This window comes from Cervus canadensis, chromosome 1, assembly GCF_019320065.1.
Source record: "Cervus canadensis isolate Bull #8, Minnesota chromosome 1, ASM1932006v1, whole genome shotgun sequence".
NCBI classification, from domain to species: domain Eukaryota; kingdom Metazoa; phylum Chordata; class Mammalia; order Artiodactyla; family Cervidae; genus Cervus; species Cervus canadensis.
In genome coordinates, this window is record NC_057386.1 from 101063558 (window position 1) to 101090138 (window position 26581).

The window sequence follows — 26581 nt, forward strand, 5'->3', positions numbered from 1 at the left end:
GCCCACACCACCTCAGACAGCTGGTCCATGGTGCGTGCCAACTCCAGTGGAACTCAGATTCCCTGTTTCTGATGAGCCACACGGGGTCAGAACAGAGCTTGTCAGCCCTAACCTGAAGAGGAGCCGCCGGACCCAGCCTTGCTGACCAGCTCATTTATAGGCTGGGCACCATGCGGTGTTTTTTATCACTTTGTGTACTTCCTGTTCCTTGACACCCTCCCCGACCACCACCACCACCCCTCCAGCATCCAGCCTACAGTGACTTGGAGCCTGCTGTGTGCTCCTATCCTGGTGGTTTGGCTGGCACTGGGCGACTCCTGTGTCCTTGGACCCAGCTCGTGTCCTCTCACAGCCTCGCTACCCAAGACCCAAGTCCCTCTTGGGCTCCTGGTGTCTATGTCAAGAGAGGCTGGCCCTGCCCACACCGCCCATCTGCTGGGCCTCCTAGGGCTGCACACCAGCCCTTTCTGGCCGGGGTCCTGGCTCCCAGATGACCAAATGGATTCCTCTTTGGGCCAGCGACCAGGAACCCAGTAGGTCATCCTAATACCACATAGCTAACAGGATTGGGGGCTTCCCTGGTGGCTCAGTGGTGAAGAATTCACCTGCCAATGCATGAGACATGGGTTCAATGTCTGGCTTAGGAAGATCCCCTGGAGAGGGAACTAGCAACTGACTCTAGTATTCTTGACTGGATAATCCTATGTACAGAAGAGCCTGATGGGCTACAGTCCATGGGGTCACAAAGAGTTGGACATGATTTTTCAGCTAAACAACAATAGGATTGGGATCACGGGCCCAGGTCTAAGAGTCCCAGCATGACATTGGTGGATCTTGCCCCAGGGGAAGTACCCCACGGAGAGAGCAGAGTAGCCAGGCCTCTACCAGTGGCGGCCCTGCAGCCAGACCAGCTCTCACACAGCAGACAGAGAAGAAACCCAACGAAGCTCAGGTTCTGAATCAGGATTGCTGCTGTGGAGCGCACCAGACAACTGACCTGTGCTCTGGAGAAAGGAAGAGAACGGGGTGGATTGGGTTTAGAAAGCCCAGGGTGGCTGGATGCAGGATCCTTCTCTTCCTGTGTATGGTGGCAGCTTCCCAGACCTCAGGTTCCCTCCTAGCAGATACAGGTGAACTGGTGGTTTCTCCACCAGTTCAATTAGAAGGCTATCCCTGACCCCAAAGCTGACGACCTGGCAGACCGAGCTTTCACCACCTTCTGGCTACTAGCACCCAGGAAGCAGGTGGGGCTGGAGAAGGCAGGCTCCAGTGTCACCATGAAGAAAGCGGACTGGCTGCTGTGGGCCAGACAGCCCACCAGAGCTCAGCCCATCCTCATTTCAGGCCTGCTCTCCCAGGCCTGACCCTAACGGGAATGTGCCACTGGGTCTCAGCTACTCTCCCTGAAAGTGCCAGCCTGGGATGGCGTTTGTAGTTCCAGCAGAAGTAAGTCGAAGGTCCTTGGGTCACAGGGGTGCCACCCAGTCTGGCCTCCGTGGCTCTGTCTCCTCATTCCCACCCCTTCCCGGCCCCTCTGTGAGATGAAGTCATGCAGAACTCACTGTGAGAGGTATTGAGGAGCGAGGCCAAGGCCGAGCTGGCGGTTGCCCAGCCTCCCAGCCAAGCCGCCCAGCACTTGCTCGGCTGTGCCACCTGCTGGCTCATTTCTCTGTCTCAAGTGGACACCCTTTCCATCCTGTCCCTTGGGACGTGAGCAAATAGAATGCAACAGAGACGAGCTGTGTGCGTTCCCTCCCACTCTCAGCTGCCACCCCAGGCCCCGGAGAACCTGGAAGGAGGCCCAGGCCCACGGATCCACCGGCTGAAAGTCCTGACCTGCAGATGAGCCACCCAGCCAGCAACCAGGAAACAAATGTCACCATCCCAGGAATGACTCCAACCAGTAACTTAAATACAACTGTCGTAAAAGCTGTATAAACTTGGAACTCCCAAATTATAATTAAAGGTAATGAGCACTCAGGACTCAGCCCTTCTTGATGAAGCTTGCATCTGACTGCTCCTCTGCTCCCACAGGCGTCTACCTGTCTGGACTTACAGGTTCTCTGCAGTGCTGCCTTTGGTTTGGTCTGTGGACCTCACCTTTGGCAGCTTGACACCCACCACACTATGAATATTCACAACATGGAAACTGATAAATGCTGAAAATAGGGTCATTTTTTTTTTTTTTCTTTTTCTGGAGAGGAGGTTGTTAAACACTGTTTCAATGACATTGAAACAAAGAAGGTTGCATTTGGGGTTAGTGTCTTTGACTATGAGAAACATGCCCTTGCAAAGCCCCCACCCCTCCTTGAGCAACCCGCCCTTCCCACCCAGCCCACCCCAGGACCTTCCGAAGCTCCACTCAAAGCTGGGCCCTCGCCCGCTTCTGCAGTGGTGGCCTGGCCTCTGCCCCACTCTGGGCTCACCTCAGACCTGCTCATGGAGGGAGCCTCCCAACCAGCGTTCTAGCACCAGACTGTTTGGCTTTCTTCCTGGTGCTGACCAATCATTTGAAAGCAAGCATATCCTGACTGTTTTTCTCCCCTTCAGAATTCCAGAACAGGGCCCCTCCCGGCTTGCTCACTAGCAGAAATGTCTGATAATCACTGGCTGACTGGTCCTCGCAAAGACCCTGCTGAGACATCCCTCGGCTGGGTCTCTTCCCCGAGGCACAGGCGATGGCTCTTTCCCCCGTCTCTGTGGAGTGAATGCATCCTCTTCTTTTGTTTTCTGTGTGTTTCCTTCTGAAGACCGTGAGCCTGGAACACACCCTTATCTTTGGTGCTCCCGTGCCCACATGGAGCAGCCTGGCATGACGAGTGTGGGAAGCCGGTTTTGTGCTGATGGGACCAGGGGTTACATGGCCGTATGCTGTGCTGTGAGGGGGGTTGCTCTCAGTAGCCTTTCTGTGTGCCGGTCCTGGGGCCTGCGTAACACTCAGGTGAGGAGGTTGAAGCAACAGACATTTACAGTCCCGCAGTTCTGGAGGCAAGGTATCACAGGGCTGGTTCCCACTGAGGCCTCTCTCCTTGGCATGCAGAGAGCTGTCTCCTCCCCATGCCCTCACATGGTCGTCCCTGTGTGCCTGGGTCCTCATCTCCTCCTCTTATAAGGACACCAGTCCACTGGGTTGGGGTCCACGTATACAGCCTCCTTTTACCTTAATCACCACTTAAAGGCCCTGTTTCCACACACAGTCACATTCTGAGGTCCCCTGGGTCAGGGCTTCAACATGTGAATTTGGGAAGGGACACAGTTCAGGTCACAACACTTTGTCCTCAGACATCAAGCACCACAGGGTTTTATAAAATCAGATGGTTTTTTTTTTTTTTTTTTTGCAAACCCCACATCCTATAAAGAATCTGCATACAATGCGGGAGACCCGGGTTCAGTCCTTGAGTCTGGAAGATCCCCTGGAGAAGGAACTGGCAACCCACTCCAGTATTCTTTCCTGGCTGGAGAATTCCAGAGACAGAGAAGACTCACAGGCTACTGTCAGTGGGGTGGCAAAGAGTTGGACATGACTGAGCAATTAACTCTTATATGAGGCTTCCTTAGTGGCTCACTGGTAAAAAGACAAACAAACAAACAACAACAAAAAAAAACCCCACCTGCCAATGCAGGAGATGTGGGTTCTATCCCTGGGTCTGGAAGATCCCCTGGAGAAGGAAATGGCAACCCACTCCAGTATTCTTGCCTAGGAAAGCCCATGGACAGAGAAGACTGGCAGGCTATATATATAGTCTATGAGGTCGCAAAAGTGTCACATAAATTAGCAACTAAACAACAACATTTTATATACTATTAACAGCTTGTGGCAGGCTGAATAATGCTTTCTGCCCTTGTCCCCAAAGAAGTCCATATCCTGACCCCTGGAACCTGTGAATGTCACCTTATCTAGCAAAAGGGATTTGCAGGAGGTAAAACCATCCTGGACTGTTCAGTGAGTCCTCAGTGAATTTGCAAGGGTCCTAATAAATGGGGGACAAGAAGGTCAGGCAGAAAAAGATGTGAGAGTACTACAGGCTGAAGTGATGCCTTAGAAGTTGGAGGAAGGAACCACGAGCCAAGAGATGCACTAGAGACTGGAAAAGGCAAAGGAAACAGCTCCTTCGAGAGCCTGGAGAAGAAACATGGCCCGGTGACACCTGGATTTTGGACATCTGACCTCCAGAAACATGAGAGAACAAATCCGTGTTGTTTTCAGCTACTAAATTTGTGCAACTTGTTACAGTGGCCACAAGAAGCTAAGACACACCCCCACCCTCTTCTCCTTTGGTTTTTAGTCTTTAGGAAGGGGCCAATGTTTTCTGAAGCACTGTAGGAAGAGGTGAAGAATTCTCTCTCCCTTGAGCCCCAGTGGACGCCTTAGCTAGCTGATCCATTGGCAGGGTGTGGCTGAGCCTGTGCTCTGGTCATGAGGGCTGCCAGTCTCAAGCTGCCCACAACCCAAGTCCACATGGCACCTGAGCCATCTCTTCCAACACCAGGCAGATGATGTCACCCCTCGCTTGAAACCTGCCAGTGGCCCCACCACACCAACAGACCCTGTGTGGTGTGCCCTCTCTGCATCATCTCAGACCTCTCCCACTCCTTTCCTTGTAAAACTCTTCCATAGACCTGCGCACGCCTGCTTCCTTATCACGCAAGGTCAACTCTAGTGTGACTTCCTCAAGGAAACTTTTGAAGTTTGGGATCAACATATACACACCAGGGACTTCCCTGGTGGCCCAGTGGCTAAGACCACATGCTCCCAATGCAAGGGGCTGGGTTCAATCCCTGGTCAAGGCACTCCATTCCGCAAGCCTCATGAAAGATCAAAGATTCCGCATGTCGTAACTAAGATCTGGCGCAACCAAGTAAATCCATAACACAAAAAAACACGCACACTAGAGAAGGAAATGGCAACCCACTCTAATATTCTTGCCTGGAAAATTCCCTGGTCCACGGAGTTGCAAAGAGTCGGACACAACTGAGCACCAAAGGAAAAGAAAAACATATACAAACCAGTGATATATATAAAACAGATAAACAACAAGGACCTATGTATAGCAAAGGGAACTATACTGAATATCTTGCAATAAGCTATAATGGAAAAGAATCTGAAAAGAATATATTAATATATATATGTATAACTGAATCACTTTGGTGTATACCCAAAACTAACACATTGTAAATTAGGTACATTTCGATTTTTTTAATTAAAAATAAAGTTAAAAAACAAAAATCCCAAGCACATGGTTCTCTTTGCTGTCCCACAATTACCCTCATGAACTTTTTTCTTACTTTCTTCATGTTTTTGAGCAACTCAGCTTAGGGGGCCTCCCTAAACTGCTATCTAAAATAGCAGCATGCAGCTCCACCCTTCTCTTCACCCTGCCCTTTTCTCTTCTCAACTCAGTTCTTCCTGTCCTATATTTCTGTGCTCATTGTCTGTTCCTGCAATGGAATGTAAGCCCCATGACAGCAAGGATTGTGTATGGCATCTAGCACGGTATACTTGGTATATAGTAGACCACAATGAAAGAAGGAAGGAAGGATGACGCAGTGGAAGCGGCGGTCTGTCCCATCCTAACACACTACCAGTTTTGTGAGTTATCACTCTAAAGGTCTGCTCTTCTCCACACAAAGGAAACTGGATCAGAGCAGGGATCTTGTGTCTCCTGTACCCCTCATGTAAACCCCCACCTGAGAACACTGACCAGCACATTTGAGGCACTTGAATGGGTCCATCCATGGATTAATGCATCATAAAATGGTGTATATCCAGACAGTGGAATTACATAGCCATAAAAGGAGCAAAGTTCTGATACACATCAAGCATGGATGTATCTAAAAACATTATGCTAATTAAAAGAGAAGGCAGTCACAAAAGACTGCATAGTGTGTGAAACTTTTTATATGAAATATCCAGAATAGGCCAACCCGTAGAGAAAGATAATAGGTTAGTGGGTCTCAGGGGCTGGGAGAAGGAGGAATGGGCAGTGACTGCATGTAAATGGATTAGAGGGATCCTTTGGGGTTTATCAGAATGTCCTGAAACAATTTGTAGTAAATCTCGTGTACTTACTAAATGTGATGCACCCAGTTTATCTACTAAAATTTAGTGAGTATAACTGAATTTATCAATACTTAGAAATCACTGAAGTGCACACAGAGTATAAATAATGTATATGGTATGTAAATAATACTTTAGTAAAACTTTTATAATGTATTAGATTAGTTTTTTCTTGTGTGTGGATATTCTATCAATTTAATATATAATTAGGCTCATTTGTTTCCGTTTGTTTTTAAATTCAGTGTTTGTCATACCCTAATTGCTAATTTAATTATTTCCTCAGTTTCCCCCACTGGTTGTGTCATACGTGGCTGTGGTACTACATACATCAAAACCAGGAAACTGGGACTTCCCTGGTGTCTCAGTGGTAAATAATCCGCCTGCCAGTGGGTTCCATCCCTGATCTGGGAGGACCCCATGTGCCACAGGGCAGCTAAGACCACGTGCTACAACTATTGAAGCCTGCGTGCCCTAGAACCCATGCTCTGCAACAGGAAAAGTCACCACAATGAGAAGCCCAAGAACCACAACTAGAGAGTGGCCTCCACTCGCCACATCCAGAGAAAAGCCCATAGAGCAACGAAGATCCAGCACAGCCAAAAATAAAAACTAAATTTAAAAAAAAAAAATAGGAAACTGACACTGGTCCAGAGTGCAGGCACAGCCCTCTGTCCTTTTATCCCATGTGCAGTTTCGTGAACCCACTGCTACAGTTCAGGTGCTGAACTGCTTCATCACCATGAGGACCTCCTTCACCCTACCCCTCTAGTCACACTCACCCCCACCATTCCTTGGCAACCACTAATCTCTTTTCCATCTCTGTACTTTTGTCACTTCAAGAATGTTTTATGTGTGAGATCCTATCATACAATATAATTCCTTTGGATATTTGTTTCCTTTCTCAGCTTAATGTTGATGAGATGCCTATGAGATTCATCCAAGTTGTTGCGTGTATCAAAAAAGTAAGTCTCTAACATATGAATCTTCAAGTTGCAAAGTTCCAAATATGCAAACGTGTGTTCACATATCCAACCATAGAAGTTAACCCCATGTCTGGCATGTATTGTCACGTGTGTGCATTGTCTACAAGTGTTGTGCTCATGTGTACTTCACCAGACAGCACTGTACAGAGTACAGTAGTGCATTATCTTTATTTTAAGCCCAGGATGTCCAGAAGCAAGCATAAAAGCTGTGGCAATGTAGTCGGTACTGGTAAGAAGCACCAAGCAACAACGATGGAAACAAGAGGTGAAAACAACTGGGAGAGTGGAGCTAGGCGAAATGATGGTAGACTTCACTCATTCTTATAACATTAATCATTTAACCACTGGCACGATTCTAAAGAACAAGGACAAGATCACAGAACAGGTGAAGTCTGCTGTGTCAACGACATCGAAAATAATATCAAAGAAGCATGGAAAAATAATGGAGGAGATGGAGAAACTTCTCAGTGTGCCGGAAATGGCAAGAGGCTTTTCTTTATTTGAGGAGGCACCGTTAGTTGTTGAGACACTGGACTCAAACATAGAACAGTGCATGAAGGTTGCAGCCACGTTCAGAATGCAATCTAGTGCTACTGTGCCATCTATGACAAGAAAAAAAGGACTACTACCCAGACATCACTGGCATCATTTTTTTTTTTTTTTCAGGAGGGTAGATAGAATTGAATGAATCCTGCAAAGAACCAGAACCTGTGCTTCAGCATCAGGTGTCACTGAAATTGCAGCTTGCCCTTCAACTCCACCTCCTCTTCCTCCTCCAGTCAGTAGCTCTTCTTGTCTGTTCACTTGATCCCAACCCCTGTCTGTCAGCCATTGTACTGTACTACTGTACTTTTAAAGGTACTTCATTGTAAAATTTTAAATATTTTCTTATTTTTTTTTATTTTCTTATTTTTTTGTGTTTGCTTTTTTATGTATTATTTATGTAAAGAAATGAAAGTGAAAGAAAGTGAAGTTGCTCAGTCATGTCTGACTCTTTGCAACCCCATGGACTGTAGCCTGCCAGGCTCCTCCACCCAGCGGATTTTCCAGGCAAGAGTACTGGAGCGGGTTGCCATTTCCTTCTCTAGGGGATCTTCCTGACCCAGGGATTGAACCTGGGTCTCCTGAATTGCAGGCAGACTCTACCATCTGAGCCACAGGGAAAGATTACTATTTGTGTAATCAATATTATAAACCAATTACAGGACAGTACTATATGGCTGATTGTGTTAATTAGGTACCTAGCCTAACTTTGTCAAACTCACAAATAAATTGAACTTACAAACAAAACTTGTTGTATATAGGGGACTTACACTATACTGACAATGAACATGTCGAAAGCAAAATTTAAAACAAAATATCATTTATAACCACTCCAAAGAAAATGAAATACTTAAGTACAAACTTTGGGCTTCCCTGGTGGCTCAGATAGTAAAGAATCTGCCTGTAATTTGGGAGACCTGGGTTCGATCCCTGGATTGGGAAGATCCCCTGGAGGAGGGCATGGCTACCCACTCCAGTATTCTTGCCTGGAGAATCCCCATGGACAGAGGAGCCTGTTGGGCTACAGTCCACGGGGTTGAAAAGAGTTGGACATGACTGAGCGACTAAGCACAACAAGGTATAAACTTTAACAAAACATGTTTAGGACATGTATGCTGAAAAGTATAAAATACTGATGGAAGAAATCAAAGATCTAAATAAAAGAAGAGACATACCACGTCCATGGGTTGAAAGACTCAACATAGTAAAGATGCCAATTCTCCACAAATTGATTTATTATAGTTTAAATGCAATTCCTATCAAAATCCCAGGAAGGATTTTTGTAGAGACAATTTTTGTAGAGATAGAGTTTCTTCTAAAATTTATATGAAAGGACATGGGTCCTAGAATAGCTAGAACAGTCACAAAAAAGTAAAGTGTGAGGAATCATCTCCCCCATGTTATGGCCTGTTGTAAAGCTACCATGGTGGAGACTGTGGTATTGGTGGAGAGTGAGGCATGTCAACCAATGGAACAGGGCAGAGAACCCTGATAGAGCCAACAAGAATCCAAATGACTTTTGACAATGTGCTAAAGCAAGTTAACGGGGGAAGGATAGACTTCTCAATGAACAGTCTGAAACAATTTGATTGTTGTTGTTGTTTGTTGTTCAATCACTAAGTCATGTCTGACTCTTTGCAACACCATGGACTGCAGCACATCAGACTTTCTTGTTCTTCACTATCTCCTGGAGTTTGCTCAAATTCATGTCCACTGAGCCAGTGATACTATCTAACCGTCTCATCCTCTGTTGCCCTCTTCTCCTTTTGTCTTCAATCTTTCCCAGAATTAGGGTCTTTTCCAATAGGTTGGCTCTTTATAGCAGGTGGCCAAAGCATTGGAGCTTTAGCAACAGCATCAGCCCTTCTAATGAATATTCAGGGTTGATCTCCTTTAGGATTTACTGATTTGCTCTCCTTGCAATCCAAGGGACTCTCAAGAGTCTTCCGTAGCAATACAATTTGAAAGCATCAATTCTTTGGTGCTGAGCCTTCTTTATGGTCCAACTCTCACATCCATACATAACTAGTGGAAAAGCCATAGCTTTGACTATGCGGACCTTTGTCAGCAAACTGATGGTTCTGCTTTTTAATACACTGTCTAGGTTTGTCATAGCTTTCCTTCCAAGGAACAGGGGTCTTTTAATTTCATGATTATAGTCACCATCCCCAGTGATTTCGGAGCCCAAAAAAATAAAATCTGTCACTGTTTCCACTTTTCCCCCTTCTTTTTGCCATGAAGTGATGTGAGTAGATGCTATGATCTTTGTTTTTTGAATGTTGAGTTTTAAACCAACTTTTTTTACTCTCCTCTTTCATTCTCATCAAAAGGCTCTTTATTTCCTCTTCCCTTTCTGCCATTAGAGTTGTATCATCTGCGTATCTGAGGTTGTTGATATTTCTGTCATCAATCTTGATTCCAGTTTGTAATTCATCCTGCCTGGCATTTCATATGATGTACTCTGCGTGTAAGTTAAGTAAACAAGGTGGCAGTATGCGGCCTTGTCATATTCCTTCCCTGGTTTTGAACGGTTCATTGTTCCATGTCCTGTTCTAACTGCTGCTTCTTGACATGCATACAGGCTTCCTAGGAGACAGGTAAGGTTGTCTGGTATTCCCATCTCTTTAAGAATTTTCCACATTTTCTATGATCCACATAGTCAAAGGTTTTCATGCAGTCATTGAAGCAGAAATAGATGTTTTACTAGAATTCCCTTGTTTTCTCTATGATTCAACAAACATTGACAATCTGATCTCTGGTTCCTCTGCCTTTCCTAACCCAGCTTGTACATCTAGAAGCTCTCAGTTCACACACTGCTGAAGCCTAACTTGAAAGACTTTGTTGTTGTTTTAACTTGAAAGATTTTGAGCATAACCTTACCAGCATGAGAAATGAGTGTCATTGTACAATAGTTTGAACATTCTTTGGGATTGGAATGAAAACTGACCTTTTGCAGTCCTGTGCCCACTGCTGAATTTTCCATATTTGCTGACATATTGAGTGCAGCTATTTTATATCCATGGACAAAAAAAGAAAGGAAAGGACCTTTACCTCATGCCCTATGCCAACAATTCTTTCTTTCTTTCTTTCTTTCTTCCTTTTTATTTTGACTGCTTTGGGTCCTTGTTAGGCTTCCCTGGTGGCTCAGACAGTTAAGAATCTGTCTGCCATGCAGGAGACTCAGGTTCAATCCCCGGGTCAGGAAGATCCCCTGGCAAACAGAATGGTTACCTACTCGAGTATTCTTGCCTGGAGAATTCCATGGACAGAGGAACTTAGCAGGCTACAGTCCATAGGGTAGCAAAGAGTTGGACAGAACTGAGCGAATGTTTCAGTCATTGAGTCTTCGTTGCAGCAGATGGCCTCTTCTTTGCGGTGCACAGGCTTTCTCTAGCTGCGGCAAGCAGAGCCACTCTCTAGATGTGGCTTTCAGACTTCTCTTGTTGCTGAGGGAGGGCTCAGCAGTTGTTGGGGGCGGGGAGGGAGTTGTTTCACTGCACACGTGAGATCTTAGTCCCTCAACCAGGGATGGGATCTGCTGCCCCCTACACTGGAAGGGAAGAGTCTTAACCACCGGAATTCTGGGAAAGTCCACGAGTCTCTTGCATTTGTACCTGAAAGAGAAGGACTAGCGTTGTGGAGGGTTTAGAAGAGGGACAGCGGCCAGCACCACCACCTCCACCCACATTGACCCAAGCCCACCAGAGTGCTTACAAGCAATGCCGCCAATAAGGTAGAGGCGGGGCCAGAACGACCATGCCCATACACTGATAGCTGGGGCGGGGCGGGGCGGGGGCGGGACCGGAGCTTGGCCACGCCACTTCCGCCGGAAGCTTAGCTGCCCGGATTCCTGTTGGAGTTGGTCCGGCAAGTCTGGGAGCTGCGTTTCTGAAAAGGAAAGGCGCCCCAGATTTACTTTCTGAAATCATTTTTGGACCAGTTTTGAGTGGGCTCTATCCAGACCTTGAGGTTGAAGCAGTCCCCACCCGTGGGCGGCTGCGGGCTAGCAGAAAGTCACCTTCTGTCTTGCGGAACGGAGGCACTGCGTACAAGCTGTTTCCGGGGGGGGCAGATTACGTCGTTGCACCGCGCTCCGCCCCTCGAGGGGCCACGTCTCCACCAGAGCTGCCGGGCCGGGCGTTCGCCGCGGCTTACGCACCACCGGGGTGAGGGTCGCGGGGTGGTGCCTGGGTAGGAGCGCTGGTCGCGAAGGGCGCGAGAATCCAGGGAACCGCAGCACAGTCGGGGTATGGGCTGGGAGAAGGGCGGCGGGGCCCGAGCGGACGGGGAGGCCGACCGCAACTCTGTGTCGAGCGGCAACGCCCCGCGCTAGTCTGGCTCCTCACCGTTGGTAGCCTCCGGGCCTGGAAGCTGGCTTGTGCAGCTGTTAGGGAACTGGGTTCATAAATAAACATACATTCGAGCCCTTCCGGAGCTCTGTCCACCCGTGCCAGGGAGAGGTATGTTCAGGGGTACCCGCAGCTGCTGTTGGAGCTGCTGAGAAACAGCTCTTGTCCTTTTGCAGAAGTTATGTCAAGATGACATGCGTGATATCCTGTCGGGTGGTTAGTGTGAAGCCTGGTTTAAAGAACGCGTGTGATCTCAGCGTCTCAGTCCACCTCGATTCCATCTCGATCCTGGGTGCTTAGAGGCGTTTCACCGGTGCAGTAATACTTTTCCAGAGGTAGTGAGGCCAGGCGTTGTCACTAGTGTGCAGGTGTTGCGTGAACAGCTCCGCCTTCATTCAACAACTGTTGGTCGTGTGATGGGCAACATTCATTGTAGGTCCTGGAATCCAGAGCTGAAATCGTGTCAGCATCCCTGCTGTCACTGAGCTTACGTCGTAGTGGAGGATAAATGAGACATTGTTTAGAGAGTATTAGGCGGTGCTTGGGGTGGGTCTGTAGGAAAGCCTGTCCACGAAGGTGACTTTTGAGCTAAGGCTTCTATGACAAGAAATTAGTCATGAAAAACGGTGGGATAAGAGTGTTTCAAGCAGAATGAACAACAAGTGTGAAGACCCCGAGGGAGGAGTAAGTCTGATGTTCTTCGAGAAGTATGGCAAATGTTTAATGAAAAAGGAAGAAAGTGATAAGGGACAAGGATGCAGTGTGGGGAGGGGCCAGATGATATGCAGTTTCCTAGTTCAGGGTAAGAGGCTTAGATTTTATTGTCAGTGTGATTGGAAACCACTGGGACATTGTAAGCTATTTACAAGTGACTCATGGGTTTGTTTTTTTTACTTTTTAAATTGTCCCTTAAATATTGCAAACATAACTTTTTATTGGAGTGATGGCCTTCAGTTACAATGGACCTTGAATGGCAAGAAAAGGAAATAAAAATCATCTAACATTACTCAGATTCTAAAGTAGCCTTTTTTTTTTAAGCCCATTGCCTTAAGCAGCAGTATAGTTTAACTTTTAAGTATAGTTAACTTACAATCTTATGGTAGTTTCAGGTGTATAACATAGTAATTTGATGGGTGTTTTTTTTTTTAAATTTTCTTGTTTTTTTGGGTCACACCCTGAGGCGTGCGTGTGAGATCCCCAACCAGGGATCGAGTCCGTGCCTCCTGCAGTGGAAGCATGAGTCATAACCGCTGGATGACCAGGGTCCTGATGTTTTTGTAGATTACACTCTACATTCCATACAAGGTTATTATAAAATACTGGCTGTATTCTCTGTGCTGTACATTGCATCCTTGTAACTTATTTATACCTAGTCTCTCTCAATCCCCTTTATCTACTTTGCCCATCCCCCTTCCCTTCTCCTCTCTGGTGACCAGTAGTTTGTATCTCCGAGTCTGTTTCGTTTTTATTTGTTCTGTTTTTTAGATTCCGCAAGTGATAACATACAATGTTTGACTTTTTCTGTCCGACTTCTTTCACTGAGCATAGTGCTCTTCACGTTTATCTATGTTGTCACAAGTGGCAAAATTTTGTTCTTTTTTTATGGCTGAGTAATATTACAGAGTGTGTGTGTGTGTACACCGTATCTTCTTTATCCAAGCAGTATACTTTCTTGAATGAGAATATCTTCAGTTGGCTTTTACCTGTTGATTTTGATAAGCAACAATTGAAGGAAAAAGTAATGCTAATAATAACAGCTGTCATTTATTGAAGTCATGGGGCGTGTGCCTTGTTGCACTTAATCCTGGCACAGGTGTTTTGGTCTCCTCATCTTACTGATGGGATCAGCATCTAAGAGTGGTTAAGAAATCTGCCCAGGATCTCACAGCTGAGTGTGGAGGACTCAGGACCTGTAGCCAAGATGTCTGATGCCTGAGTCTGTTCTTTACATTACACGGCTCTGCAGTGACATGAGACTTTCTGGGTTTTCACTTTGGCCATGCTCTGTTGGTTTTTTTTTTTGTTTGTTTGTTTGTTTGGGACGTGCTGCATGGCTTGCGGGATCTTAGTTCCCCAGCCAGGGATCAAACCTATGACCTCGGCAATGAAAGAGCAAAGTCCTAACCACTGGACTGCCATGGAATTCCCATGCTCTGATGTTTCTAAATTGCCAGTAGGAACATCTTAAGATGGAGTAGATGGACCTGCTGATGTGCTTATACCAGATCTAAGTAATCTGCTGTCTGGGGGAAGTTGGAGATCACATAGTTTCCTGAGATAGTAGTTTCTCAATCTGAAGTCTCTTAATGTCAGACAGCAGTGAACCTAGAGTTACATACTTTTTGAAGTTCTAAGTGATACCTTTGCTTATCTCTTCCCTCCGGGAAACACAGAATGCAGGTGGTCAGAAATGGTACTGTGATTAGACTGATCTGTGTTTTTTTAAATCCCAAAATGGAGTGCATGTTACTAATAACAGCTTCCTTGTGATGTACTCCCAGCTGTCTAACCCTCCTTGTCCTGTTTTTGTCAGCAGTCTGAAATAATGAAGCCTGGATGACTGAGTCATGCTAAGTAAAATTCACATGAGGCTGAGGATACTTGGAGAATGCCAGTGTATTATGGATAGGGAGACATGTCCCTTCCCCAGAGACTGCTTCTGGTGTTCTGTGAATCCCCTCTCTTGTCTGGCTTCTGGCAGAGCTGCGTGTGAACAGGAGCCACCTTCATAAGTTACCAGAACAAGTCACAGTCACAGGGTCTCCAGGGCTGCACCATTCATCTCAAGGGGTGGGGCTGGGGGGGTCAGTTAGGGCTCCTTGGGAATTAGAAGACTTCTTGTTTAGCAAGAAATCCAAATAAAGGCAAGCAAATGCACGGACTATGCATTGGTATTAGGCTTAAACAGCCTGACACATTTCTCTCTGTCTTTGGTGTACCTTCCTCAGTGGACACAAACATCTCGGCCAGTGCTCTCTTTCCTGCATAGTGTCAGGGTCAGGTGTTGTCACTGCTTGCCTCAGTAACACATTCCCTGTGGCTCCTTAGATGCTTCTCTGACCTGTGGCCATTTACATGCTGCTCTCCCAGTTTGTAGCTCCCAGGTGTTCTTTGCCCTCCCAGAACTGTGACTCCCAACTGCATTGAGTAGTAGAGTTATTCTATATTTGACAAAGCATTGTGGATATTCAAGGATGCAAATACTGTATCATTTTGTTTTTGAACCACTAGCTTGGTTGCTAAGGGCTAGGACTTGGTGGAGGCAAGTGACTTATTGGTGGTGGAGGCAGAGACTTATTTGTCAGTAGCCTACATTGATCACCACTCTGTGTAGGGGATGTTCGAGGGGGTAGGGGCAGACCTGGAATGGTGATTCCTGTGTCTAGGATCTTACAGGGTGATGGAAGAGATAGGCACACACGCAATTGCGGAGTGATATTCACCGACTCAATGGGCATGAGTTTGGGTAAACTCCGGGAGTTGGTGATGGACAGGGAGGCCTGCCGTGCTGCGGTTCATGGGGTCGCAAAGAGTTGGACACGACTGAGCAACTGAACTGAACTGATGCGTGCAGGGGTATCATGATGGCAGGGAGGAGTGCTTTACCTGAGACCCAGGAGACTTGAGAGCAGTGCCTAATGGCAGACATGGAAGGATCCAGGGGGATTTGCCTGCTGGTCAAAGGGAAAAGGACATTGGCAACAAAGGGACCAACTCTGAAAAGCACTTATCTGTTGTTACCCTCTCAGGCAGGCATCTTAGGGAGCATGTGATGATGTAGGCAGCTTCACCCCACCCCCACAAGACAGAAACAAAGACATTTCAAAGCAAAATGCAGATGCCTTCCTTTGTTAAGGAGCATCTTAGGATGGCCAGCACATACCGTACACCATAGGCAGGGACAGTTGATTCCACAGCCCACTGTGTGTGTCCCAGCCTGACCATCTGTAGTCACCTGTCTGTGAAGTGAAGCCTGCAGTAAGGGGACAGCCTGGGTGTGCCCTTGCCTGGCCTTGCGGGCATCACCTCCTCTGTGGTGTCACGCTGGCCAGCTTACCACCAGCTGTGCCCATGGAGTGAGGGCAGGCTCAGCAGGTGTCACAGTGGTGTCATGTGCAGCTAAGTCCCTGTGAGATGGTGATTTTCAGAGGGACCTGTGGACTGGCCTGTTTGTCTTCCCACCCTGCAACCTGGAAAGTGTCTCTGTGGATGAAAGAGGTTACCGAATATTGTACAGACAGAAACTAAGTTGAGACCTCATTGCACATAGGATCATATTTGGTTGACCTTGGTACCTCCCTTCAGACATCATTTCAGTCCTCAAATATTTCCTCACACCAGGCACCATGAGCCAGCAGCACCCGGTACTTATTGATTAACTACATTGGATTGTAGCTATTCATGTTTTCACGCAATTCTATCTCTGGTCCTTTCAAGTACAGTCTTAGTACTAGCTCTGCACTTAATAGTAGACATAGGACATCCCCCAGCAGTCCACTGGTTAGGCCTGCATACTTTCAGTGCTGAGGGCCTGGGTTCAATCCCTGGTTGGGGAACTAAGATCCTGCAAGCCATGATGCCACCAAAAAGTCGGCATAGCCTTTTTATATTCATAACAACACTTATTAATCCATGATGTTGCTGGCCTGTCAGGTGCTAGACAGCAGAGGAAAATGTGTGGATGATTGAAGCTGCAGGCCAAACACTGCTGGGTTCCCATCACTAGGTGTTCACATGTTGTGCCAGCCACTAAGGGCTGCCTGTTCATGGGTGACAGGGAGACAGAGAACTGTGGAGAAACAGTATCGTCCAGTGAGAGTCCAGCTGTTGCTTAGGCTCTTTTCAAAAACATCTATGTGACATTTGGAAGCCGTGGAGAAAAGTCCTGTAAATTTTTGTCCCGGAACCTGTGAAACACCAAACAGTACATAGGATAATATGAAGTCTTATCTTCAAGGAAGTAAATGCTACCATTTCTGCAGAATAACAGCAGCACCATATCTGTTGAGGAGGAAACGAGGTGATAATATCCTCATTACACTTCAAAAGCAGTAACCAGTTGCCAGGCTTTGGGCTCCCTTCAATTCAGCTTGGCAGAACAAGCTGAAAGATAGCAGATCTTGTGAGAAATGAAGAATGTGTCTGGTCACCTGCGTGAGGTCCTTTCTCTGCCCCCCATACCCCAGTGGCTGTTTTCCCTGTGTCCTTGTCCCCCCATGCTTCCTCCGTTAGTGTCCAGTTTACCATGCTCCATGCTGTTACATCTTCCTTGTTGACCTCTGGTTCTGAGGCATGGCCTGGGCTGTGACATGCCGGGTCTCCTGGGAGAGGAGCTCACCCTTTGACCCCTGTGAGCATGTGGGCCTCTGTGTCCAATACTAAAGCCACTGGCCACATGCGCTGTTTACATACAAGTCAGTTAAGTTTAAATAAATAAAGACTCGGCTCCTCAGTCATCCAAGCCCCACTCCCAGCTCTGCGGATTACATTGTTGATGGAGGAGCTTCTCACCCTGGTGGGGGATAGTTTTCAGCAGTCATCAGTGCAGATGGCCTTCAGGGATGGGCCAGATGGGTTTGGGTCAGTTTTTTATCCTCAAAAAATAGGATGCTGTAGGTGCTCAAAGATTATTTGTTGTATGAATACATTTATTATACAGATGCATGTTGGGAACCAAATGTTAGTCTTGGACTTGTTACTTCAAATCTGACAAATGAAGATTCATAATACCTTCTTTCTCTTTTTATTCCTGTCAGGTATCATGCATGATATCACCCGGTTTGATTTCAGGCCATCTGTGAGACTGTAAATCTCTTCCCCAAAATGGCAAACCTAGTGTGGTCCGTCCCAGGAGCTTTTGGCCGTTGCTGATGGCAGAAACTGAACTCGCTCCCAGTTCACTTGTAGCCTCTGAGTGTCAGCCCAGCCCGTGTCACCCTGACCATGGACGGTGCGGCGGCTGTGCGGGAGGGCCTGGTGGAGGACAGATCCGGCAGTGGCACCTCGGGTCAACCTGAGGGCCCCCCAAGGCCCCCTGGCTCACTGGCGCCGCTGGATCAGTGGGACGAAGCCCAGTGTAAGTTGCCAGTTACTCTGTGTTCTGCTCACACCTTACCTTTAAACAGGAGAACAGGTTGTCTTGCCTTTGGAAGAAGACAGTGGCGTCTAAGAGCTTAATGAACTTTATAATTCATTCAGAGTATGTTCTTATGTATTTTTTTTTAGTTGAGGCCAACCTTTATTCAAACACCATGCGTGTTAAATGAAATGGGAACTTTCTGGGGCTTTCTGCTCCAGAGGGACCGAGCAGCATGGTTTACCCATAAAGCTCATGCAGATCTTCACTGACACATCACTGTCCCGTGCCTAACATTCTACCTTTTTGGTTGGTTGGTTGTCAGATTTCTACTAACTGGAAAGTGTGCCACTAGTGATCTGAGGATTACGGGATCACATTTCCATGTTAGCTAGTGGGTTATTCGTGTGTTGGAAGCACAGAATAAATGACTGCTTCCTCATGCCCCTTCCTGGGCAGTGTGTGCTTTAACATTGTAACATGTGTATGCACTGATTTACTAGCAGAAACTGCGTTTCCCTTCTGGGAAAACAGTGCTCAGGCACCTGAAATGGCTTTGCTGCTTCCTGTTCCTTAAGTGCCAGGTGAGGCCGATGCGGCTTGGCCCAGGATCAAGGGTTCTGCAACTGGAACAACTCCTAGGTCTGCCGCTAACAGGAATGAGCCCTTAACCATGATCCTTAATTTATTTCCGCCTTGCTCTCTTACTGGGAAAATGGAAAGATGAATGGTCCCTGCATCTTGTGTGTGTCACTCACTCAGTCATGTCCGACTCTGTGACCCCATAGACTGTAGCGCTCCAGGCTCCTCTGTCCAAGGGATTCTCCAGGCAAGAGTATTGGAGTAGGTTACCATTTTCTTCTCCACCCTGCATCTTAGGGTGGTGGTGAAGGCCCATGTGAAATGTGAGCACTTGGGAAGCACCCAGGAGGTGGAGCTGGCCAATTTTTATGTCATCATTATTTGTTTATTCATAATGAGACTTGTGTTTGGAAACAATCAAGTCTTATTATTTATTAGGCCTTCTTTTAGATTTTTTTTAAAGTGCAGTGTGACACTCAAATAATTACTTTCATATGTAAGCAGGATGCTTTAGAGACTCTCCCAGATTTGATAAGCCCATCAGGAAATGATATTGACCTGATTAACTTGCATCTGAAATGCACGATTTCCTCCCCACGATTTCCTCCCCACGATTTCCTCCCCACTCCCACCCCACCCCTCACCTCAGCTGTTTGTGTAAGAGAACAGATGGTTGTGTCAGAGCTGTGGTGGGGTCCTCCCACTCTGTTTTATGTCTGCCCCCTTCCCCCTACTTTGTATTCTAGTTTTCCTTTCAGGGAGGCCTGACAGTAAGTGGCTACGTTAGTTGGGACTCACATTTCAAGTGACAGAAACCCATTTTCAGTTTGCTTGGGTACAGAGGGAATTTCCTAGTTGCATACTGGGTACATCATGAGATCCAAGTGGTGCTAATCTTATGGAGACCTGGGGCACTGCAGTGCTTGGGAGCCCCCGGAATGTGCCTGGGAGCCCCTCCAGGTATCTCCTCGACTCGTTGGCTGCCAACTGGCTGCCCATCGGGGGAGAGCACTTTCCTTTTGATACAAAAGTAGGTTTCAGTTAGTGTGTAAGTAACTTGCAATAATGTTAGTAGAGGAGACTGAGCTTGATACGCAGGTGAATAGTCATCACTGGTTAACTTGGGTTTTTACCTGTTAGGTGTTTGTCAGTCAGAAGCATAGACTCTGGGTCTCTCCTCAGCTTTGGGGTAATCATTCTCATCAGCTGTTCTAACTCTTCACCTTTGATATCTCATTTTGGATGATAAACTTATGCCTTGAAATAACTTTGGAATCAGCCCTTTGTAAATGTGAGGCTGTGACACTGGTTAGTACTGCTGTTAACAATGCTCATTAGAAACATTGTTGGCCACGTTTTAAGGATTTGTGGAAGTTTTTTTTGCTATTTTTTTAAAAACAGAGTTTCATAAGATTTCTTACTGGTCTTGTTTAAATGAAAAGAAAACATGACTACTGAAATTCTACAGCTGTAGTGCGGAAGGTGAGGAGGGCGTCCTGCAGGTGAGGGTATTACTCTGCGAGGTTGAGTCACTTGTCCCACATCACCTGCCCTTCAGAAGGACAGGCTTGCTGTCCTTGAAGAGTGAGCAGGTTCCTGGGATGTGGAGAGTGCTCCCATGTCTAGATTCCCTCTTGTCCTATTTTAGTTGTTAAAACACACCCTCTTTTCCAGGTGCCAGTGCCAAGGTAAACAGAACTTCAGATGAAGGACACCAGGGGGACACCTGTCTGAATGGGCCGACACCACAGTTCCCAGAGCCTCCCTCGCCAGCGAGTCCTGATGCGTCTCCAGGTGTGGCTGGTTTCCATGACAACCTAAGGAAGTCTCAGGGGACTAGTGCTGAGGGCATTGTTAGAAAAGAAGCTTTGCAGTCCCTCAGACTCAGTCTTCCTATGCAAGAAACGCAACTGTGTAAGCATCTTCCTGCCGGGCTCTCCCCCACCCCCTCATCCCGCATCCCACCCCGCCGGGCCCCTGTCACTCACTGTCCTTGATAGGTACAGGTCCTGAAGGGCTTGCCTCTCCGCCGTTGCTGTTTTATCACCATGGTGGGTTGTGCGTTTAACAAATAGCTCCATTTCAGAGGGAAGATACGCTTTGTCACAGCCTGATGGTGACAGCGGCGCTTGAGGCCCAAGTTTGAAGGGCCTGTGCGTGCATGTCTTCCGTCACCAGGGCTGGTGAGCAAGCAGCAGTGGGGATTTGATCTTAATAGTTACAGCTTGAAGGCTTTCTTTTATGAGTTACTTTAATCAGCCTTTATTTTGTGCTAATCCCTGGGGATTCAGGGGCGACCAAGTTGTGAACTGTCAGCCTGAGAGCCCTGAAGCCTCCAGGCTTTTCTAACACGCAAGTTTTCACACACAGACTTGTGTAATCTTACCTAATGGGGTCAGTTCACAGCTGCTGTTGTTACACCTCGTCCCCGCTTGGATACTTCCTCCCCTCCCCTCTGGGTCAGCCACCTTCTCACATGGTCCCTTACAGGCCTCTGAAAACAGCCAGGTTTGGACGATCATTGTTCTTAAAGTGGGCCCGTGTCCTTCACATCGCTGCATGCTCTTCTCACCCCGCGCTGTCGCCTGGCGATTGCCCCGCGTCAGCTGGTGCAGCTCCATGTCCATTCTTTAAAGGCTGGAGGAGCCCCGAGTGTGGCCGGGTCAGGGCCAGGGGACCAGTGCTGCAGTGAGCATCTCTCCATGCATGTTGCAGCACTGGTGTTTTCATTTCTATGCCCTCCATCCCAGGGGCAGAACTCTTGGTCAGAAGCAGTGGGTGTGTCTATCTCCATCATGGGTGGTCACATTGCAAGGGTGCTGATGCCCTGTGAGAGGACAAAGATGCTTTTCCTTTTGGTCTTCACCAGTCTGCTGGGTGTGCAGCAATGCCGCCTTGATGCTTTCATTTGCAACTTGTACTCTCATGCTCACTAGAGGGTGTTCACAGGAATAATTTCATTATGCTGTTAGGGTCATAGTATACTTTAAACATTTCTGTAAACAAACTGTTAGCATGTCAGCGGATGCTGTGTGAAATCCTGGGTCCTGACCTGAGGGATTTGTGAGCTCTGGCACCAGGTTCTCCTGCTTTTCCCCTGCCTGCCCCTCCCAGGAATGTGCCCAGCCCTGAGGCCATGCCTCTGGTGGTCTCTGCCATCTGGACCACTTAGTGATGTGAAAAGTATGTAAGCTCTTTCATATGAAACTTGCATGAAGAGTATGAGTGCACAGTCAGTAACAATGCTGGTGAATTCCTAGTGAAATTCTTGGCGACTGCTCAGGTTTTAGGGATTATTTAAAACAACAGCAGCTTACCTCCCAGAATTCATAATTGAGGATGCTGCTGCCCAGGAAGGGGCTCAGTTACGGCATTTCTCTGCTCTCAGCAGCCCCTTGGCCCTGAGCTGGGAGACCTGGGTCTTGCCTACTTTTCACTCACTGTTCAGCTTTTTTTATACCCAAAGTGAAACTTTGGGTTTTAGATATTTTAAATTTTGTCAATTGCCCGAAAGTTGTCAGAGTAGTCCCCCTCTTGTCCTTGAGCATGGCCTCTGGACTGGAGTCGCCTCGGGTAGAAAACTGAGGTAATCTGCTGGGATGTTACTGAGTAAAGAAGGCAAGTTTGGTAGCATGTTCCTGTTCGCCGCTGCTGCCTGTCATTCCATCAGGATTGCTGTTCATGTTCCTCTGTAATGTAAGGAAGCAGAGTTAGAGCTTGGTGGGAGCCTCAGAACACTCACACTGGCACCAACTTCAAGTTCAGTTCTTTAATTACTAAAAGGAGCATGTTGCGCGCGTCCTGTTTTACTGGCGGGATGCCCATAGGTGGCAGTGCGCTGCTGGCGGAGGCACCACCCCTGTGCTGGGCCATTGTGTCTGCCCCCAGGTGGGTCCTGTCTGTGGTCACTGTCCAAGGCTTACAGTTCTCTCTCCATCTGCAAACAGTTCTTTCAAACTAGACAGCCATGTGTTATTTAAAGCTAAATCATATCGGTAATAAAACCCAAGACAGCCAAGCTGCTGTTCTGATTTGTCTTCTGTCCGCTGTTGTGTTGTGAGTTTCTAAATGGCCGTTTCCCCACCTCAGGCTCAACAGAGGCTTCGCTGCCCCTGGAGAAGGAGGAGCAGGTCCGACTGCAGGCTCGGAAGCGACTGGAAGAACAGCTCAAACAGTACAGGGTGAAACGCCAGCAGGAAAGAGTGAGTCTCCCTCTTTCGAACCAGCTAATGGAAAAAACAGCAGACAGTCAGACATAATTCTAGGATCTGCTGTTTATTTCTCTTTGCTGGGATGGGCTTGTGTGTGTCTCTACAAAGGTCATCTTTCTCATGTAGTTCCCACCCTTTGAGGAGATTCCACGGGCTCTGGTTCCCACCCTTCTGGTCCTTCTTCCCTCCAGACAGGCATGTTTTATGTCTAAATCTGCCATTAGAAAAGCAGAGGCAGCGAACATGTGGGTGTAACTGCTCTCTGTACTTGAGCAGCCGGTCCTGGGTTTGACTTGTTTATTGTGTAAGTGATAGAGTTTCTGCTGAGCTTTGCTGTACGGTATTAGACTGTGTGGCATGTCACACACATGATAAGTATGTGCATGTGTGTTAGTCACTCAGTCATGTCCAACTCTTTGTGACCGCATGGACTCCTCTATCCATAGGATTCTCAAAACAAAAATACTGGAGTGGATTGCCATTTCCTTTTCCAAAGTATGTGCATGCTGCTGCTGCTGCTAAGTCGCTTCAGTTGTGTCTGACTCTGTGCGACCCCATAGACGGCAGCCCACCAGGCTCCTCTGTCCATGGGATTTTCCAGGCAAGAGTACTGGAGTGGGTTGCCATTGCCTTCTCCGAAGTATGTACATAAGCTTTGCTAAAATCGGTTTTATTCAGTTATGAAATCCTCACTAGGATACTAATGAAAACAGTATTTTTAATCAGTCAAGTGAATCTAGGAAAGGCATGTGTGAAGGTTCACTTCAGTCTTAATCCAAGTTTATCGTGAACTTGAGAAATTTCAAATTAAAGGAATTTGAAACTAAATGAACTAACAAAATACACATTTTAAAAAAACACTTTCAGTGAATGATTTAGTTGTGACAAGTCCTCATCAGGGTTGACCATTTGTTTTCCCAAGAGAGGACCTTGGCTCTTCAAGTGTCACTGCTCTGAAGCCAATGTAAACAGACTGGAAGAGCCAGCACCAGGCTCTGAACTGACTGAGGCTCCCACCCAGTCAGGGGCATTCAGGCATCTGTCCAGATGGCCTGTCAGAAAACCTTACAGTGACAGTCAGTAGTCAGGAGTTATGTGCACCAGGCAATGTTAATTTCCCCACAGATTTTTAGTGAGACTCGGGCAGGTAAGGAACTTGCCAGAGGTTACTTAGCAGTAAAGTAGCAGAACCAAGATACAGACCAGCCAATGTACATATGCCCCGTCCTGTCCACAACCTGCTTCTCAGGTTTGCATCGCAAGTCCAAGCTCTGCCTGGGTCATCCAACATTAGGCAATTAATGTGTCAGGAGTTCAGGGTGAAATTTAACATCATTTCCCATCTTTAAAAATTATATGTACATGGGATTTCCCTGGCGGTCTGGTGGTTTAGAATCCACCTTGCAGTGCGGAGGACGTAGGTTTGATCCCTGTTCAGGCAAATAAGATCCCATGTGCTTTCAGGCAACTAAGCCCCTGAGCTGCAACTATAGAGCCCACGTACCACAACTAGAGAGTCTGTGCACTGCAACAAAAGTCCTGCAGGATGCGACCAAAGATCTCATGTGCCACTAAGACCCAATGCAGCAAATTAAAAAACAAAACAAAACAAGCAAGCAAAAACAGTTACACTAAAAATGTGCTTAGTCGATCAGTCATGTCTGACTCTTTACACACCCATGGACTGTAGCCCACCAAGCGTCTCTGTTCATGGGGATTCCCCAGGCAAGAATACTGGTGTGGGTTGCCATGTCCTCCTCCAGGGGATCTTCCCAACCCAGGGATCAAACCCAGGTCTCCCGCATTGCAGGAGGATTCTTTACCGTCTGAGCCACCAGGGAAGCCCAAACTAAGAATAGGAGTATAGTTCATACTTCATGTTTAAAGGGTAGAGAGGATGAGTGAAAGTCCCCCTGTTTTGTAGTGTGGTAGATACTTTGAGAGCATCACTACAAGGGTCCTTCATGTAGAGGTGAAGATTGTATGCAGGGGGAGCACCTTTTCTGTGCTGTTCTTCACGGGACCTTTCTCACGTATCTGTCCTGCCTCAGCATGGTAGAGACCCTCCTCATCCTTTGTAACCATGCGTACATACCAGCATTGCATTAACCAGCCCGAATTAATCAACATGTTAGGTTGTTTCTAATTTTTTGAAATTGCAAACAATGCTGCAGTGAATGTTTTGTGTCTTGGTATATTTTTGTGGGTAAATCCTTAACTGTTGAATTATTGGGTAAAAGGTTTTATGTATTTGTTAGTTGATAATGACTGGTTTACATTCCATTTAGCAATCTATAAGACTGCTAGACTTCTCATCTTTGGGAGCATTAGAAATAATAAAAATTGATTCTTTGTTCTCTGATAGCTGAGAAAAAAGTACTTCCTAACCATAAGCACCTTTTTACACATTGACTGAGTGTCTTTGTTAGCCTTCGTCTGTTTTTCAGTTTGTCTTTTTGCTATGTTGGTACTATATGTGAGGAAATTATTCCCTTTTAGTATTTTTGCAAATAATTTTTTCTTAATTTTCCATGACTTCTTTTCTGGTATATTTTTTGCTGCACATCAGCTTTTTGTTTTTGTTCATTTTGGCTTGGCTGCTTGGCTGGCAGAATCTTAAGGGATTGAACCTGAGCCCCCTGCAGTGGAAGCTCAGAGTCCTAACCTCTGGACCACCAGGGAAGACCCTGCACATCGGATTTGAATGTTTACAGTCAGAACTTTCAGTCTTTGCTGTTAACTTCTTTGAGGGTTTATGTCATATTTAAGATCTCCCCATTTGAAGGACATAAATTCACCTCTTTTTTTTTCTTCTTTTTTTTTTTTTTAGTTAGAAACTAAAGGTTTATTTTTTTATCTTGAAAAAGACATAAAAGACAAAAAAAGGCAAAAAAGATACTTAAAACAACCACATATATCAATAACTGTGACATTAAAAAATATATATACTCATATATACATATGTGAAACTACACGAAGAAAATGCTTAGTAAGATGTTTGAAACAAAGAATGGGCTTGAACAGATTTCTGATGAAATACAACTTTAAGATCTCCCCATTTGAAGGACATAAATTCATCTCTTTTTTTATACTAAAAGTAAGAGATAATCTAAAAAGTTTCTATAAGTTACATTTTTTATTTTATTATGTAGATCTAATCCACTTGCTTGGATGGAGGCGAGAGGTAGGAATGAGCCTCTTTGTGGACTGCTGGTCAGTTATCTCAGATTGCTTATTTTGTAGTCTGTCTTTTCCCTCTTTGGCGTTCTCTCTTAATATCTATAGACGCCACCAATACTTGGGCCAGTTCTTGGGCTGTGTTCTGTGTCATCAGTCCGTCTGCTGCTTTTCATGGTCTCTGTGGCTCTAATTATGGCAGCTTTATAGTGCGTGTAACTGTCTGGGAGGCCTGGCCAGTCTGTCGCCCCACATCCCTTACTCTTCCTCGCTGCTCTGACCCACTTATCCTTGCTGCTGTGTCCTAGCATCGTTCCAAGATGATCCTCACCCACCTTGTCCCTCATCACTTTGGGACTGCACTGACTTTATAGAATAACATGAGCTGAACGTTAATTTGTAGAAGAAAGTCATGTTGATTTAGCATCAAGGAATGTTATCTTCCCACATCCTCAGCTTCATTCAAGGCCAGTTGGGAAGTTCTAGCTAACACAATGATATAAGAAAAAGAAATGAAAAAAAAAAAGAAAAAGAAATGAGAGCTATAAGTATTACAAAATAGGAGAGGGCTTCCCTGGTGCTCAGTGGTGAAGAATTCTGCC

General features: G+C 46.4%; 1 protein-coding gene across 6 annotated transcripts in view; it reads left to right on the top strand.

The window, feature by feature from the left end:
* The first annotated feature begins 11526 nt into the window (after positions 1-11526).
* GOLGA3 (golgin A3) overlaps positions 11527-26581 on the top strand; it is a 46251-nt gene continuing 31196 nt past the window's right edge. The window contains exons 1-4 of one of the 6 annotated variants that reach the window (XM_043488268.1): positions 11527-11750; positions 17690-18009; positions 20266-20505; positions 22681-22793. In XM_043488268.1, the coding sequence (XP_043344203.1) occupies positions 17877-18009; positions 20266-20505; positions 22681-22793 (486 nt within the window). In that variant the 5' untranslated portion in view covers positions 11527-11750; positions 17690-17876. Of the gene's footprint in view, positions 11832-11853; positions 12045-12103; positions 12618-16554; positions 16954-17689; positions 18010-20265; positions 20506-22680; positions 22794-26581 lie in introns of those variants that run through there. The other 5 variants (XM_043488314.1, XM_043488276.1, XM_043488284.1 and 2 more) reach the window with 5 other exon arrangements.